General features: G+C 46.5%; 1 protein-coding gene across 10 annotated transcripts in view; it reads right to left on the bottom strand.

Moving 5' to 3' along the window:
• KALRN (kalirin RhoGEF kinase) overlaps positions 1-17,344 on the bottom strand; it is a gene marked incomplete at its 3' end in the record, with an annotated part of 643,513 nt that overhangs the window by 396,478 nt on the left and 229,691 nt on the right. For all 10 annotated transcript variants that reach the window (XM_082839566.1, XM_082839572.1, XM_082839575.1 and 7 more), the window contains exon 6: positions 2,076-2,198. In XM_082839566.1, coding sequence (XP_082695692.1) covers positions 2,076-2,198 — 123 coding nt within the window. The remainder of the gene's footprint in view (positions 1-2,075; positions 2,199-17,344) is intronic.

Below are 17,344 nucleotides of genomic sequence, written 5' to 3'. Positions count from 1 at the left end.
TGCTTCTTATTAAAATGAGTTTGTCTGCCTTAGGGCCAGGCAGTTGGGTGACATGAAGATTCCGGCACAGAATTTGTAAAATTCACCAGGGGAAATCCACAAGGCACACAGATAATCAAACCTGACTAGATCTGAGTTCCTGTTCTTAATCACCTGTGATCAATTGGTTTGCTCCTCTGTGACTAAAGCGAGCCTGGGATGACACATAATTATAGAAGACTAGTTGGACTAGTCTTTACATTTAGATGAAGACAAGACTGCTGTGGCCCAAATTGGTAACACAGTCACTATTGATCTTTTCCCTGCCTGGTCCCACAACCTTCTATTCCGCAGCCAGAGGTCCCTTCCCATTCAAATCTCACGCTGCTCACCTCTACCTTACATCCTGCAATGGCTCCCTGTGCTAATCATTAGGGCTATTCACAAACACCCACTCTCTCCTGCCCAACATGTGGAGGTAGGACCATATACCTCCACCCGCGATGTTAGATGTGGCCATGTGACTGTGCTGGGTAGTGAAATGCGTCACTTCTAGGTGGAAGGTTTCAGAGCTAGCGTGCGCTTGGCTACTTGCTTTGTCTGCTGAGGCACTGGCTGCATCTGAGACAGTGGCTGCTCCCTCAGTCTGGGAGTCTCATCGAGTGAGTGCGATGAGCACAGCTCCCATCAGCCAGTGATGGGCATGTGGTAGGAACAAGAAATGAACCTCTATTACTTTAAACCACTGAGATTGTACGGTTCTTACGTCACTCAGCATCTCTATCACTGCACATATCAAGCTGTACCATGACTGTCTATCTCCCTAACTAGACACTGAAAACTTGAGGCCAGAATTATTTCTGTGTATAACATAGTCCAGTGTATAACACTGTTAAAACAACTCCATAGAAAATGAAATTATCTTCTTTTCTGGCCTCTGTGATCCTCTGTGTTTATGTTTTTCTAACACCTGCCCCTCTCCCAGCATCACCAGATGAAATGATATGGTGTCTTTGGAGTTCAGATATACGGGGAATGGTGGAGCTATTCTTTTGGACCAGTAGTACAAGCAGGAAGAGCTGGCAGAGGGGAGAGAGAGAGATGTCGAGACATGCTTAGGCTGCAGACATTTCAGATACAGCGGGTTCAAGGGGCAGACAAGATTTCAAAGTCTTGGGGAGACCACGTGGAAAAATTACTATCCCAAAGTGTTAGTTTTATGAGGAATTACAGGTGTCATCTGGACTAGATTCCTGTATCACCAGCATCATCATTATCATAATACCAATATTTACTGATAATGGACTATGTACCAGGCACATCTCCAGCCACCTTACAATTAACTCATTGAATCCTCACGGCAGCCCTATAAGGTGGCTATTATTATTTCCATTTTACAGATGAAGAAATGGAAGCACAGACAGGTAAATTTCCTATGGCCACACAGCTAGCAAACATCCCTCTCTGAATTCAGTGTCTGCTTGAAGTCTCCCCATCCCGGGGAGCTCACTAACTTCCAGTACATCCCACCTCCTGAGCCATGCGCTGCCTCCCCCTCCAACTGCCGTCCCCTGGACTGTTCTGCCTCCTAGACCAACACAAAACAATTCCACCCTCTTCTCTCCAAGGCAGCCCTCCACATAACTAGAGGCAGCAACTGTGTGTCCCGCAAGGCTCCTCTTCTCTAGTCTAAGCAGCCCAGTTCACTCAACCGTTTCCAACGCGCCACAGCCTGAGGTGCCTCTCATCCCAGCTTAGTGACTCACACATGCCAGTGGGTTTAGTCAGCAGAGTGGAACTGGGCACTCTCCTTTCTAGTCCTGCACTGGGCTGATGGCTTCTACAACCCTAGCACGTTCCTTTCACCCTGTAAAGCAGGGTCCGGAGGCAGAAATGAGGCCATAATCTGCTGCGGGAACAGCCGGCTCACCACGTGTCCTGCGTTCGTCCCTGTCTTGGCAAATGGAGTGCTACAAGGGGCCGCGTGTTCAGAGTTGCTCACTCCTCCTCAGCTTGGAAGTCTGTTTCTGCCCTCTCCACCGCAGCCCCGTTCCCCTCGTTATTCTCCTGACTCCGAGAAGAGACCCTGCACTCACCATGGAGTTCATGGCGAAGTGATTGTGCTGCGTCTGGAGGTCCAGGGCGTGCTGGTAGCTGACTCCAATCTCTGTATGGCTCTGGAGGAATAACTCCTTGTTGTGGCTTATCCAGTCGAACATCTAGAGGGGGAAAGAGGGCGCACAGTCATCATGGGGGTATGGGTCCAACAGCAAGGAACTTTCAGAGCTACTGGGAGAAAAGCAGCCTTCCTGCTGGGGCCCAGTGAGGACCAGTCATCGTGCTCAGGGTCGGGGGTGGCCCACACCCTGGCTTCCCAGGAGAGCCCTCCTCCTTAGCAGAAGGCCCTGCCACCAGCCTCCATGTCTCCCTACAGAGCCTAGGGGAAGAGAGAAAATGAGTAAGAGGACCAAGGAGAAGGGGGAGGAAGCTGCTCACTTTCCCTAGTTACTTCCCCTTTTAAAAGCTTTTAGAAATCCTCAAAAGCCACGCCCCCCTCAATGCGTGCTTTAGGGACAGGTGAAGTGGAGACAAGTGGGAGGTTTAATCCACTCCCTACTGCCCCAGCAGGAGAGAGAGACACTTGTTGGAAGCCCCAGGGCATCCTAACATGCCCCATCCCACTTACACTGCCCGACCACACATTGTTGAACTGACTCTGAACGCAGTCACCTTTTCTTGTGACTCCACAGCCTCACAGGGTTTCTGCTATGACCCATGAGGAACCAGCAGAGGAGGATTTTAAGGGTAGAGTGAATACTGCCTAGCACAGTGGGCACTGAGCCATTTTCCTCCCCATGGCTCTGTACCTGGTTTTCATTTAGGTTTCCACCTCTCCCACAGGTGGCCCACTCACTTTTAGGGGAGCTAACCAGAACCTCAATTCCAAGGGAAAGCCTGGTCACTCTAAGGGTTACCCCTTCTCAGGACACCAGATCTAAGCCAATCAGTGTATGACATTTCCTGACCCATGGGACTGTCTTAGAAACGGGAATGTTATCCAATTCAGTACAATAAAACACAAAGGGCAGTTTGCTGGAAGCTCCTGGGAAAACAGAACTGTAGTTGTTTAGCTATGACTTCTCTTCCTCTGATACTGTCATTGTGACCCTGCACCTCAAATTGCTGTACCCATTCTGCTGGCAGCTTGAGGGTGAAGCCAATGGGCAGAGAAAGAGTGTAGCCAAAACAATGGCAGGAAACAAGCAGAGCCCTGATTAAGCCTTGCCTGATCTCCACACTGTGTCTGGACTTGCTTAGTACCTGAGCCAAGAAATCCTCTTTATTATTCAAACTGGTTTAATTTGGAGTTTCTGTAAGTCTCTGCCCAGAGTAGTCAAGTGATATAGCCAGGAAACGTGTTAAACCTTTGGAGAAGAGGATCGCTATACTTGGAACTCATGGTCCATAGCTTGGGATGAGCTAAAGGCTGCAGCTCAGTTGCAGAGTAGAGCAGGGAAGAACGGAGCACAGGTGTAGGCTGAGAAGCTGCAAAGATCACGCCAGCTTTCCTGGAAGGCAGAATCACAGCCTCATTCCATTTTTCCCCTTTAAACGGAAAAGCGAATTTACTTTTTCAGTTACGTTTAACCAGCATTTATCGGACACTCATTACACGCCAGGCACTATACAAGGCAAAAATGATTAATATGTGGTTCTTGAGTTTAAGTGGCTTAAAAGCCAGTGTGGAAAGCAAACATGGACTCAGATACAGTGTTAGCACAACTTGGCATATGACGTGATTAAAATCGCAACTCAACAAAGAAATCTATCAAGATAAAGGTCAGTGTGGTATATCAAGGTAGCAGCCTCTCTTGATGGTGTGAAGAGAGGGAAGAGCAGAGAAGGCTTCCCAAAGGAGGTGACACCTGACTTGACCCTGACTCAGGTAGGAATTAGCCAGGTGAAAGAGTGAGATGTGCGCTCCAGGCAAAGGGAAGATCAAAGGGGCAGAACCGTGGGGCAGCCCAGTGTGTAGAGGGCTCTGAAAGCACCACTTCTGTGCTTCTGGACCGGATGTGAGGAGAAGATGTGGCTGGGGAGGTAGAAGGGACCATGGAGAGCCCTGGACACAGGCTTTAGGAAACCTGGACCATATACTGCGGGCAGCAAGATGTCAGTGGAGGGTTGTAAGCTGAGCAGTGACATGTGATGTGAGCTTTGAGAGCAGCATGGGATGTGGACTGGCGGGGAGAGATGGAGCAGTAAGAATGGTTAGGAGGCTGTAATCCTGGGGAGCAAGAGTGAGAACCTGGAAACCCGGATGTGGGGAGTGACAGTGGAGTCTGTGAAGTGGGCAGAGCGAGAGTCGCTAGGAAGGGACTGAGGACTCCCAACTGTTTGGGGAGGGAGGGTGAGAAAGAGAGAGGGAAGACAGCCAGGTATCTGGCATGGCACCCTGGATCCTTGTAAGAGAAGGTGCCCCCTAGGTACCACCTCAAGAGGAGGGCAAGAAGCTGGGGTAGGGGAGGAGAGACCGCAGGTTCCGTTTCAGATGCTGAGTTTGCGAGGCTTAGGAGACCTTCAGGTGGAGGTGTCCTGTGGGCAGTTAGAGTTTTGTCTGGAGGTCAGGAGAGGGACACCAAGGCTATGACAACCCATGGTTAAGTACAAGCACACCACCTTCCCAAGGCAAATGGGCATAAAATGGGATTGAATCATCTGGAGATGATTCTCCCTTTTGAATTACCCAGATCACTTCCAGCTACCTACACAGATAAAGGGCAAAAGTATCATCCTTCACTGTCAAGTGTCAGCAGATGCTCCAGGCTGGGGGTGCCTGCGAAGGCTGGGCAGGATCGGTGGCGTGCGCCACCCCGGGTCCACCAGCCACAGCCAACCCCACACGGCAGACACGCGGTCAGCGCTTTTTAAAATTACTATTAAGGACAAGAGGGGAAGAAGACAAGTGCCCCAGGAGTCTAAAGGAACTTCACTGTGTAATTTTTGTTCTTTTAAATTCTGCCTCTCCACCCCATTTAAAAATAATCCCTCATCTCTTTTCCTTGTTGACCAAAGAATCAATAGAATTAATGAAAATCTGAAATGCCTGAAGTCCTTGGAACTTAGGATGAAAAGTGCTCACTCATACTTTCTTGTCTATCCCAGTGGCCTAAAAGTGACCTTCCCTGTATTTTCTGTTAAATGAGTATTTAGATATGCTAATAAACAGAGAGTTATGTGCTAGCACCAGAATGATTAGATTGCCTGGCGCCAGGTCCCTGCCAGACTACAGAGCAAGGAGAGCCGAACACGGACGGGCCAGTTAAGGAGAAAAGCAATAACAACAGTGAGTTAAAAGGCAGGCGAGAGCGAAGAGTGCTGGAGGAACCGCACGCCTCATTGAATGGGCTTCTCACACAATGAGGTCTGCACCCAGGCCACTGCGCCCCATCTGCCTTCCATACTGGAGCACACGAGCTGTCTCTGGGGGCTGCGCATTCTGGGAAAGTTCAGCTATGCCGGAGGCTAGAGGCAGTGCTCCAAGGAGGTGACACTCATCTCAGGCACCTAGGGACCAGACAGTCGATGTGATATCAGGAACCACGGTCTCTCCAACATGGCTGTTTCCTAGGGACAGTCTCAAGTCTTCTCTGGGCCTGAATCTGCTGCCTAATTGTATATAATACTCACTTTTGTGAGCCTGGTTGCCTGCAAGGGTCACCAGCATTTCTGCTGCATTCACTGCAGCTGGCTGCAGAGAGAGAACGTGTGTGTGCGCACACGCATGTAAGCACCCATGTGCGTGTGCAGTTAAGTGGGATAAGGACTAGGCTGGTTCTGGGCCTGGCTCTGTCACTAATTACCCATGAGACTGTGGGCAAGTCTCTTCTTTTCTGGGCTTCTCTTCATTTCCAAGGGATAAGCAGTGCCCAGAATGGAGGTAAGCATCCTGGTTTACAATCGGCTCAATTTGGAAACTTCCGGAGTGTATTTTTTTCCATTCAAAATAAAAATTAGTTTTATTGAGTCTCCTGGGTCAGAATGCTTATTCATTGCTACAGCTTAACATTTCTAACTTTTGAATACAAAGAATGACTGTAAGAAAACTGGCATTGCTCTTAATAGCCAGAGAAATGCAGCTGCTTAGTCTCAGCCTTGACATCTATCTGTCCAGTGCTTTAGGGTTCAAAATGTCCACTCACAAGCATCATCTCACTGCCTCCAGCAGGCCCACTTTACGGATGGAAAACAGGTTCAGAAAAGTGAAGCCCCCCCAATGGGCTTCATTCATGCCACCCAAGGCACATTCACTGAGTGTCTGTTGATCCAGGCTCTTGGGACACTGCCCTGCCTCCTGCATGTGACTGTAGGAACTCCTCTGCCCAGGCTCCACAGAGCAGTTGCCCCCCAAAAGGCAGCCACCAGGGCACTGTGGGGCTCCAGCGGTGGGAGGATGCTGCCCCTCACATGCGGCCATTCAGTGGCCAGTACCCGGCCCCCTCGTCTCTGCCTCCCACCTGCCCCCTCAGTGCCTGGGGATGGCTGATTCAAATAGCTCCACTTCTCTCAATAAATACTTAGTGAATGAAAGAAATGCATGAGGGAGTTGGTCACAGGCTCTGGGGTTGCTAATCTCCAGACAAGCTGACCCTTTCTAAACTAGGACATTTTATGATTTGATCTATTTGAATTGGGCTTTCTGGAAGACACCTGAACTAGACACTGGAACAAAAATCGAAAGAAAAAAAAAACCCCCAGAACTAAAGAAAATGTCTCCACAGTGGTTTCAAACATTTTGAACTGTCTTTTTTTTTTTGAGAAGATACAAATGGTACGTTCAACAAAATGTAATAAAACAACAAAATTCCTCCAGGAGGAAAGTTCATGTCTAAATAATGAAATTTTATCTCTTTGTTTGGAAACCAACATAGTTTTGTCTCATTAAGAAGATAGATGTTACATGTAAGCTACTTGGGTTTTTTTTTTTTTTCCACGTTTTGCAAAGTAATGTTTTTATGCTGGCTTAAACTCAGTGAAAATATACAAATCTAGTTCTTAATATATAATAAATGATAAATGAATCTATTTAAATGCAAATTAGGAAAATAAACAGAAACCTTTTCTCCTTTTCTTTTAAATATGGGGATAGCTAAAAGGTTATTATTGTTGTTTTAAATAAAGCATAAACTATTTCATAGAGCAAGGATATTAAATAAGGATCTTGGTCTTATTTTCCTTCATTTGCCAAATTTAGCAACAGCATCTGATTTAGAGTTTTAACTTTCAAACTACCTTACCACCTAGTGTTAGTGTTTTATACTGTCTGTAATTTAGATTACACTGGTTTTAATTTGCTCATTTTCAGGTTTGGTGACTTGATTGAGAGGACAGAAGACAACCAATGGATTTTCTTTCCTAAATATGCACATTCCAGTATCACCTGTTGTCCCCTGTTACCCTGCTTGGACACTGCAGCGACCCATCCATAAAAGCCTGTGCCCTAAAGAATACTAACAACCTCCTTGCCAGAGAACCTTGCTACATCTGAAAACTCGCTGTGCAGTCAACTCCAAAATAAAATGTTATGTGTGTTACAGTGCAAAGAACAGAGGCTTCAAATCAGGAGACTTGGGTTCTAGTGCAGATCTGCTTTATAAACTTTGACAAGTTAGGTTAATGGTCTAAACCTCAGTTTCCTTACCTTGAAATGGGGATAAAAATTTATACTATTTCAACCTTAGCATAATAGTGAGATTCAAATAAGACAACAGTTTCATGCTTCGGTAAGTGCTATATACCAGATAGATTTTTAAATCTACATAGTGAGCATATTCTATTGCACATAGTTCCCTAATGTTTTGTTTTAGAGCACAAAACAGACGAAAGGTGTGGATTTAAAACTGCACTGTGTTCATTTTGCAAAATCACCATGGGCTCATGGAAATCCCATCTGCAGCTCGTACGCAAACATCCACAGCCCATCCCTCCCGGACACGCACTCCCAGTGCCACCGCAGGGCACTGCACAGACCAGGGATACCCATGCATCCTCCCACTGCCCCCACCCTGACACACACTCAGGGCCCTGTGGTGCCATTGCCCACACAGGACTCAGAGCCCCGTACACTCTCTCAGGGTCATGCCTGAGGGCACTGTCCCCTCCTGCCCTCCCGGTGTAGCCTAACCAGGGATCTCAACCGCTCCTGTCTTGCTTCCAAACTCCCCCTTCCCCATCCTCTCTGCCACTCCCCAACCCTTCCACTATTAAGAGATTCAATCCCTTTGACTCTTAACAGTTTTTTTACTTAGGAGAGACTCCTACTAAAATGTATTATTCCTGCAACCCCTCCTGGAATTAATTTATCCAGGATACAGAAACAGCCTATTAAGAAAGCAAGGCACTTTGTGAGCACGACCCAGGGATGAGATCCTAGAATGGGGTGGCAGAGGAGCCCTACACCAAGAGAGAGAGGGCCTAAAGTGAGAAGTGGGTGGGAATTAAGGGCAAATTTCCCCACCTGACAACTCTGGCTGACCCCGGGCACATGTCCTCAGGCAAACAGGGCAACACACAGACCCCATGTGTGTGTTCTGGCCTACGACCCTTAAGACCCTTCAACTTTGTTTTCAATTATCCACTCACCTAGGATTGAGCTTTCCTGCTTTTCCAAAGCGGGGTAGAGAAAGCAAAAATAAAGGAACACAAAATTTGGATCTAGTTTCTAGGTTCCTAGAATTCCTTACAGAAGGGAGTTTGACATCTCTCCTCTTCTGTCTCCTGCAAGGCCTGCAGGCCATAGGGACTCCGAGGTCCTGGGAGGCCGTCCTTACACTGGTGTCTATAGACAGGGGAGGTGGTTGGGACTTGTGCCTGACAGATAGTTAATAAATATCTACTGAGGGAGAGAAGGTGTTCCGGGCCCTGCCTGTTTTCCTTTAGGCTTTTGGAATGTCAGCTGGCATTCCTGTATATATGGTATAAGAGAGAAGCCATTTTTATCTTTCACCATAAATCCAGCTGCTCTCAGAGGATGGCTCAGCCTGGTTACCTGGAGACCCCAGCACTGTGGCCTCAGGAATCAGCCAGGGCACCAAACAATTTCACCGGCCAGGCTGTGTCTCTGACCTGTAGACATTCTATCAATCCCCTAGCATATTTCTTACCCACTCCATGCCCAAATTCCCTAATTCCCAGATCTCAGATCTAACATCCTAACAGGCTGCTCACATCTAGAACTGCCCCAGTTTCTCTATAAAACAGGCAAATGTCCCTATTTGCTCCCACTGTCTGTAAGGAAATAACAGAACCTTTTCCCCTTCTGCATATGCTAATCTGAACTTCAGTTAACACCCCAGTTCTGTTTCCCTGGAAACAGAGAAAGCTAGTATGTGCCAACATGTTACTAAGTCATGCTGCCAGTGGTAAAAACACCCCCGATTGGTAAACTGTATCTGGATTAGAAGGACTATCAATAAACTATAAATAACTGATGGGGACAGCGTTCCTTGATCTTCGCTGAAGGGGGTGACTCTTGTGACTGGTGTGTCCATTGCAGGAACCCTGGAAGCTGTGCCAGCAGAGGATACTGGCTTCTGTGGGGCATGGGTTGTTGAGCCATGGGAGCTTCTGCCGCTGCCCACCATGGATCTTGTCTCCTTGCCCCTGAGCTGGATTGGTGCAAGGACTGTCCTGCTGGGAAACCACAGCTTCCATCTGATACTGTCCTGACTGGATCAGCGCCAAGGGTGGCCCATAGCAGTCTTTCAGTCTGAATGCTTAGTAGAACCTAAGAAGACTCCTTGGTAGGTGTGGCATCCATATTGCAGAGTCAAACTCTGTGTATACAGTCTCTCCTTGTCTTCCATTTCTCCGTTCTCCTTTCTCGTTTTCACCTTCTCTCAATAACAGCAGTAATGATAATGGTGACAACAATAATAATAGCAACTAACATTGCTGAATGCTCACTCTGTGCCAGGCACTATTCTAAGCATTTAACACATTGAACTCACTTCCTCCTCTCAATAACCTCCTAATTATCTCCCCAACGTTAACCCCCAATATTATCATCTCCATTTTACAGACTGAGAAACTAAGGCACGGAGAGGCCCAAAGCCACAAAGCTAATGAGCGGCAGAGCTGAGATTCACACCCAGGAGGCCTAGTTCCAGCACTGATGCTCTTAACCCTGCAGCTCCACCTTCCAAAATGCTCAGAGCTTCATTCTGTCCACCCTTCCCATCATCAGCAAACTTTCAGAAGTGCATTCTGCCCGCCCCTGCTGTTTTTGTTTTCCCTCCATCCACTTCCTCTTTAACTCCTTGTAACACCTTCTACCTTTACTGCTTTCCTAAGTCTGCACCCACAGTGAAAAATAATTGCCTCCTTTCTGAGGTCTTGACCCTTCCCTCGGTCTCTCATCAGAATCTGATGCACTCCCTTCAGAAACTCAGCCGTCTCTGGCCTTCTACACCAGGTCATTTTCAGGGGCAGGCCATCCGGCTGCAGACGTGATGAGCATCCCCTCCTGCTTTCACAAGTCGCTGCTGAACACTAAATTCTCCCAGGAGAACCAGCGCTTTCACCCACTCACACTCTCTCCCTTGACATACCATGTCTAGTCTCAGCACAACAAAAACAATAGAAACGCTCTAATTTCAAAAGCTCACCAATCCTTCAGTTCCACACTGATTTGTTAAACCTGCCTCCCACTTCTCTGGCTGCCCCTTCATGGCTTTCTTTCCTGTCCCTCACACCCTTACAGGGACAGTCAACCCTTAGCCCTCAGCCCCTCTGCCTTTTATTCGTCAGCTCTGTCCATTTGAAAATCCATCTAGGCTCACAATTTCAACCACACAGATAGTATTTCCTGTTTCATGCGCCAGGCCCTGTGCTAAGTACCTCCACAGACTATCTCATTAGCCTTTATAATAATGCAGAAAAAGGGTATTGTTAATTCAGCTTTCAACGTAGTGAAAACTCAGTACAAAGAGCTGAAGTAAATTGCCCGAGATCATACAGCCTGTAAGTGATGAAGATAAATTTAGAATCTAGTGTCCATCTGAACCTAATTTCCTCTGCTCCAGGGTGTTCTCTAACCTTAACTTCCCCAATAACTGACAAGAATAAATATGTGCCTGGCTCTGCACAGTGAGATTTACACATGTTATCTTAAGCCCCATAGCAGCCCTAGGAGATAGGAGATAACATCATCACCACCTTTGTCTAGTTGAAGAAACAGATTCAGAGAGATCAAATAACTTGGTCAAGGTCACACAGTCAGGGTGCATATTAAAGACTCAAATCTAAGTCTATATGACTACAAAGTCCATGCTTTTTTTTTTTTAAACATCTTTATTGGGGTATAATTGCTTTACAATGGTGTGTTAGTTTCTGGTTTATAACAAAGTGAATCAGTTATACATATACATATGTTCCCATATCTCTTCCCTCTTGCGTCTCCCTCCCTCCCACCCTCCCTATCCCACCCCTCCAGGCGGTCACAAAGCACCAAGCTGATCTCCCTGTGCCATGCGGCTGCTTCCCACTAGCTATCCACCCTACGTTTGGTAGTGTATATATGTCCATGCCTCACCAAAATCCATGCTTTTAAACCACTATCAAATTGTCTCCCAAATGCACACCTAAATTGCAGATTATTCCTAGTCACATGGTGCCCATGGATTCAATGCGAATATCCCCTTGCTGTTCCAGTAGCATCTAAAACTATTCTGCCTGTTCTATGAAAACCCTTACCTTCTCTTGACACCCCACATCTTTACCCCGGCCCCCCCACCCCCCGCCCATTTGTTCTCTTTCCTCAAATCACTCTGAAATATACGCGTCACTTTCCACTGCTCCTATTACTCACCACTCAGCCCCTCCTGCCAAGATTACTGCAATTACTCCCTTACTGATCTCACTGAGTCTGTTTTCTTCCTTATACCCAGCAATCTGCCCCCACCAGGTTCACTCCTCTAATACACTGCTTTCACCCTGTCATTCCCTCAGTCCAAAAAAAAAAAAAAACCCACAAAATTATTGTTGCTATCTATTATCCATATTGCAAAATCCAATCTCCTTACTCTGGCATTCAAGGTGCCTCCCCTCCACCTTCAATTGGTCCACATCTGCCTTTCCCCCTATTCTTTTACACCCCTGTCCTACACCAAGCATCCTTTCCTGTCATATTCTATTCACTTCCATGCAAATACACCACGCCATGCTCATTGCCACCCCATGTTTGTGTTGACATCTTTTCTTCCATGAAATACTCCATATCCAAATTATTTCTACCCTTCAAAACACAACTGAAGTCTCACTTCCTCCAGATGTCTTCTTTGAGCAACTGAGTCCATACTGATTTCTCTTTCCTCCAAACTCACTGCTCAAGTATCTACCACAATAGTTCACAAACCTAGCCTTCATTCAGAACTACCTAAAGCGTTTTCTTAAAAAAATATAGCTTCCTAGGCCCTACCCTTGAGATTCTGATTCAGTAGGAGTCCTGCAGGTAATTCTAATGCACTTTCATTTTTATTTAAACAGTTCATGTGGACTTACAGCCTGTTCTTAATGGGGTAGCTGGTATCGAACTTAACTCTACCACGTGTAAACTAGTTAAAAGCACTGGTCAACAACCAACATAGACCAATGATCCTTGAAGGAAGGGAAACATACAATGTAAGCCCCATATCCACCTTGGCTTTCTCCCTGAGGGTATTTTCCAAACTGTGGAGCCCAGAAACAGGAGCTGGGCCCAGAGCAGCAGTCTTAATGGGTATAAAACACCAGGGATTAGACTTCAGGGCTGGTAAGGTGGTTGCAATTACACTGATAGGAAGTAAGAGAGAGGGAGCTAAGAAAAGGAGCCCTAAAAATCTTCACCGCAATTTCCTTCAGGTCCTCGGCCAAATCCTAAGCTGTGCATAGGCCAGGCGAGACTCCAGAAGGTCTAGTGGAGGACAGCTGTGGGAGGTGGAGAGCTGAACAGAAACGTCAGAGGCTACACAGTGCTGAGGAAATGTTAGGCGTTCTAAATCAAACAGTGTAAAGAGACTTTGGTGAACACTCTGGACACTCAGTTGGGACCCCAGAAAGACCAGACTGTAAGAGTAAGACCCATATCCTAAGAATAAGGGCTATACCCTAGGATTAAAGAAAAGATGGAAGTAGATGTGTCATAGCAAAGCCTAAACCAAGGCTCAAGAGGATCACGATCTGCAGTTTAACTGCAGCCCAGAACAAAACTTAACGATAGTTAGAGAAGGACAAACTAATCAAGAGTCTGTACAGTACATCATCTATAATAACCAGTAAATCATTCAACACATGAAGCAGAGAAAAGTGACTAAGAATAAAAAAAAATTAAACAGTCAATAGAAACAGATCCAGAGATGATCAGGCTATAATTTGCAGGCAAAACTTTCAAAAGAATCATGATTAACATCTTAAAGAAAATAGGAGGGAAAGGGACAAAATGGATTAAAAGATGGAACACGGCAACAGAGTCCAGTGTTCTGTTTCTTGTAGCCAAAAGAATTCTGATATAAATAGTCACATGCCCATGATGCTCGGTACAATATTTTATTCACTTACTGAACGCCCACTGTATTCCAGACATTGGATTAGAGACTGATGATAAAAGATCAAGGTCAGAGTCTAGTGAGGGAGACAAATGTATTCAACAGTCTGTCAACTTTAAGTGTGACAAGTACTATGAAACGTTGTAAAGCAACTATACTCCAATAAAGATGTTAAAAAAAAAAAGTGTATATGATGGGCTGATAGCAGATAAGGACTTGCTTCAACTTGTTAGAGGTAGAGACGGGGAGAAGCACGATGACTCCCAGAAGGTCACAACAGCTGAATAATACTTGAAAGACAACAGGATTTAGTCAGGTGAAAAAGGTGTAGATGGGAAGGGCATCTGAATGAGAGGAAACAGCTTGAAAAACAGCGTGGGATGTGAGCACGTACCAAGGGCTCTAGAGCAGGATGTGAGAGGGAGTGAGAAGGGATGATGAAAGGCAGGGAGCGGCCTAGGTTGAGAGGCAAAGGTCGAAAGGCAGAACTGGGCCTTTATTCAGTGGTAGTGAGGAAACACTGAAGGAAAGCCATAAGGTCAAATTAGCCTTTAACCCTGAACTGGGTGTCTACACTGAGGCCCCCAGATACAGTCATTTATCTCATTGCGAAGAGGAGTCCAAGTCAGCCCTGATCTCACAAAACAAAATCAACTAGCACATTATAGGCTTCTTACCAACTGAGGGTTCTTGCCTTCCCTCCCCACTCCCTCCGCCCTTCTCTTCCCCCTCTCCTCCTTTTTCTTAAAAACCCTTCAATGTCTGGGTCAAAGAAGATAAATACAAAGGAGGAGATGGAGATAACATACGGAGGTACCCAGCACGACACATGACACATGGTAGACGCTGAATACATGCTAGCTCCTTCCCGCTTCCCCTGGATTCAGACAGGATAAGCCGGCAGTCACAAAAAGAAGCTGCTTTTGGATTAGAGAAACTCGGGCTGCAACTCTTCATGCTCAAATCGCACACTGTCCTTGAAAACGAGCAGACTCCTGTTAGGCCTCAAAAGGCCCCTGTCCTCGGGCTTGCCCTCCTCATGCTGAGTGTTGCAATGAAAAGTCTCACCAAGCCTATTCAGACTTTGAATAATGTTTTTTCTTTTTCTTTGCATTTGATTTCCAGTCTGCTTGCTTGGATGGACTAAATTTCCTGCAGCCCTGGCAACACACACGCTACCCCACTGTGGGGAAGGAATGGTCATCCAGGAGCCAGCGAGTCAAGCAGACGAGAAACAGAACCAACCAAGCCAGGAGTCAGCCCAGGCAGCCCGGGGATATTGACTCTGCGTGGCCGAATTCCCTCCATCTGAACCGCAGATGATGATAAAATAGTTTCAGGAACAGCATGAGGGAATGTTCACTCACTTCCCAAAATGTAAAGTTGAAGAGGTCAAACCTGATTTAATTCAAACTGAGAAAACAGTGCCCAACTTTAACCCAGAGCTACATTTAGGCATAAACTGAGCTCTGGCCCTTGGCAAGTTAATTTAGAGGAGCTAATGCTTGTTCCTGGCCTACAAGATACACTCAATAAATAGTAACTATTATTGTTACTGCAAAAATGGAGTGTCTGTCGGATGTTCTCACCCAGTCCTCCCACGCACCCTAAAATCAGCTGTGGGAATTACTTGCACATCTGGGGAAAAAAATTCCACATGGGCTAAGGAGGAGGTGGCCTTCCCTTCAGGAGTCCCTCTCTGAGAGGAGGGGCAGGTGCTATGCTGGAAGGGGTCTGTGCTAGGGGGGCTTGACCTTGAGCTGAGGAAGAGAGCCAGCACTCCCCTTTTCCCTTCTCCCCTCTTCCTGCAGCAGTTTCAACAATGGGGCTCAGACAGGTGGGGGACCACGAGGGAGCCAGGCTCAGGCACGTCCAGGAGGAGTTGCTCAGTCGTGCTTCCAGCTTCCAGACCACACCTGGTGGAGCATACCCCACAGGAGCTCAGGAAAGACTTTGGAATGAAGAGCCCAATCTTCAAAACCCTCAGTTTCTCTAACAATCTTCTTCAGAGGACTGAGGTAAATGCCTGTGCTTAGATAGAGTCACTGTCCCTAAGAGTAGGGCAGAAACACAATAAACAGATAACTCTTGGTAATGTTTATGGTAACCTTCATCACCACTTCTCTGACTTTTCTGTGCCTTAAGATAAAATTAACATTTGAATTTAGTCTTTCATCCTTCTTCCAAAGTGTTGTTGGGCTTTCGTTCCACCTCTGTCCTGGGGTCACCATCCTAACACGAAGGCCTTGTGGTTCCCTTAGCTCTCCGCCTTGATGTCCAGTTGGTCACCTGGTCCCATTTTCTTTCGTTCAGACTATCTCCAGGGTTTGCCCCTCTCCTTTCCATTCCCACTGTCACCTCATCTGCCCACACTTGGATTAGTATAAAAGGACCAGAACTGGTTTCCCTGCCTCCAGATCTCTCTCTCCATTGCAAGATGAAACTTGCGAACACCTCAGTTTTGAAGCAAGAGCACTGGAGTAACGTCTCTTGAAACGACTCAACAGTAGGTGGTGCTCTTGTGCCAGCCCAGAGCACTCACAAAACTTCTGTTCCATCAGGCAGCCTAATGAGTACAGACTGTGCCACGGTCCACTCTTTATTTGGCACTAACTATGTGCCTCTGGGGAACACAGTTATCTAAGACGCTGGCCCTGACCTCCAGGAATATGCAATATAATTGGGTTGGAACAGGGCCAGTTTGAGGGGGATGGATAAAGACCATGCATGGACAGAAGCCTGTAGGACAGAAAGACCACCTCCAGCAGGGAAGAGTGGGGAGAGTAGCTGGACCTTCAGCTAGGGTAGGGTTTCTTTCTTTCTTTTTCTTTCTATTTATTTATTTATTTATTTATTTATTTATTTATTTATTTATTTATTTATACTGTAGATTCTCATTAGTTATCTATTTTATACATAGTATCAATAGTGTATATATGTCAATCCCAATCTCCCAATTCATCCTGCGCGCCCCCCTTGGTATCCATACATATGTTCTCTATGTCTGTGTCTATTTCTGCTTTGTAAATAAGATAGTCTACACCAATTTTTTCAAATTCCACATATATGTGTTAACATACAATATTTGTTTTTCCGTTTCCTTCTTTCTTTCCTTCTTTCCTTCCTTCTTTCTTTCTTTCTTTCTTTCTTTCTTTTTGGCTGCACTGGGTCTTCGTTGCTGAGCACAGGCTTTCTCTAGCTGCAGCGAGCAGGGTCTACTCTTCCTTGTGGTGCACAGGCTTCTCATTGCGGTGGTTTCTGTTGTTGCAGAGCATGGGCTCTAGGTGTGCAGGCTTCAATAGTTGCAGCATGCAGGCTCAGTAGTTGTGGTGCATGGACTTAGTTGCTCCACGGCATGTGGGATCTTCCCGGACCAGGGATCGAACCTGTGTCCCCTGCATTGGCAGGTGGATTCTTAACCACTGCGCCACCAGGGAAGTCCCTGTTCTTCTCTTTCTAACTTACTTCATTCTGTATGATGGTCTCTAGGTCCATCTAGGGTAGGGTTTCAGTAGGCAGATGGGAGAGAGGTCGGTGTAAACATAGGTGCGAGAAGGTGAGCCTGTGCAAAGCACACAAGAGGATGTCCTGGGGTGGGGGCTGAATGCCCAAGTCCAGTCTCACTCTCCATTCTAGGTCCTTCTGGTTTGCACCTCCTTGGACACCTCGTGACAAGGGGTGCCCCAGGGAAATATTTAGGATAAGACAAGTGCCACTCTGAGGTGGGATCAGTCAGTCCACCTGTTCTGTGTGGAGGAAACCAACATCCTTTTTTCTTTATA

This window comes from Leucopleurus acutus (assembly GCF_964270905.1).
Source record: "Leucopleurus acutus genome assembly, chromosome: 5".
Taxonomy (NCBI): Eukaryota; Metazoa; Chordata; class Mammalia; order Artiodactyla; family Delphinidae; genus Leucopleurus; species Leucopleurus acutus.
The sequence above is the reverse complement of the archived record's forward strand: the minus strand, read 5'-3'. Positions and strand labels throughout refer to the sequence as shown.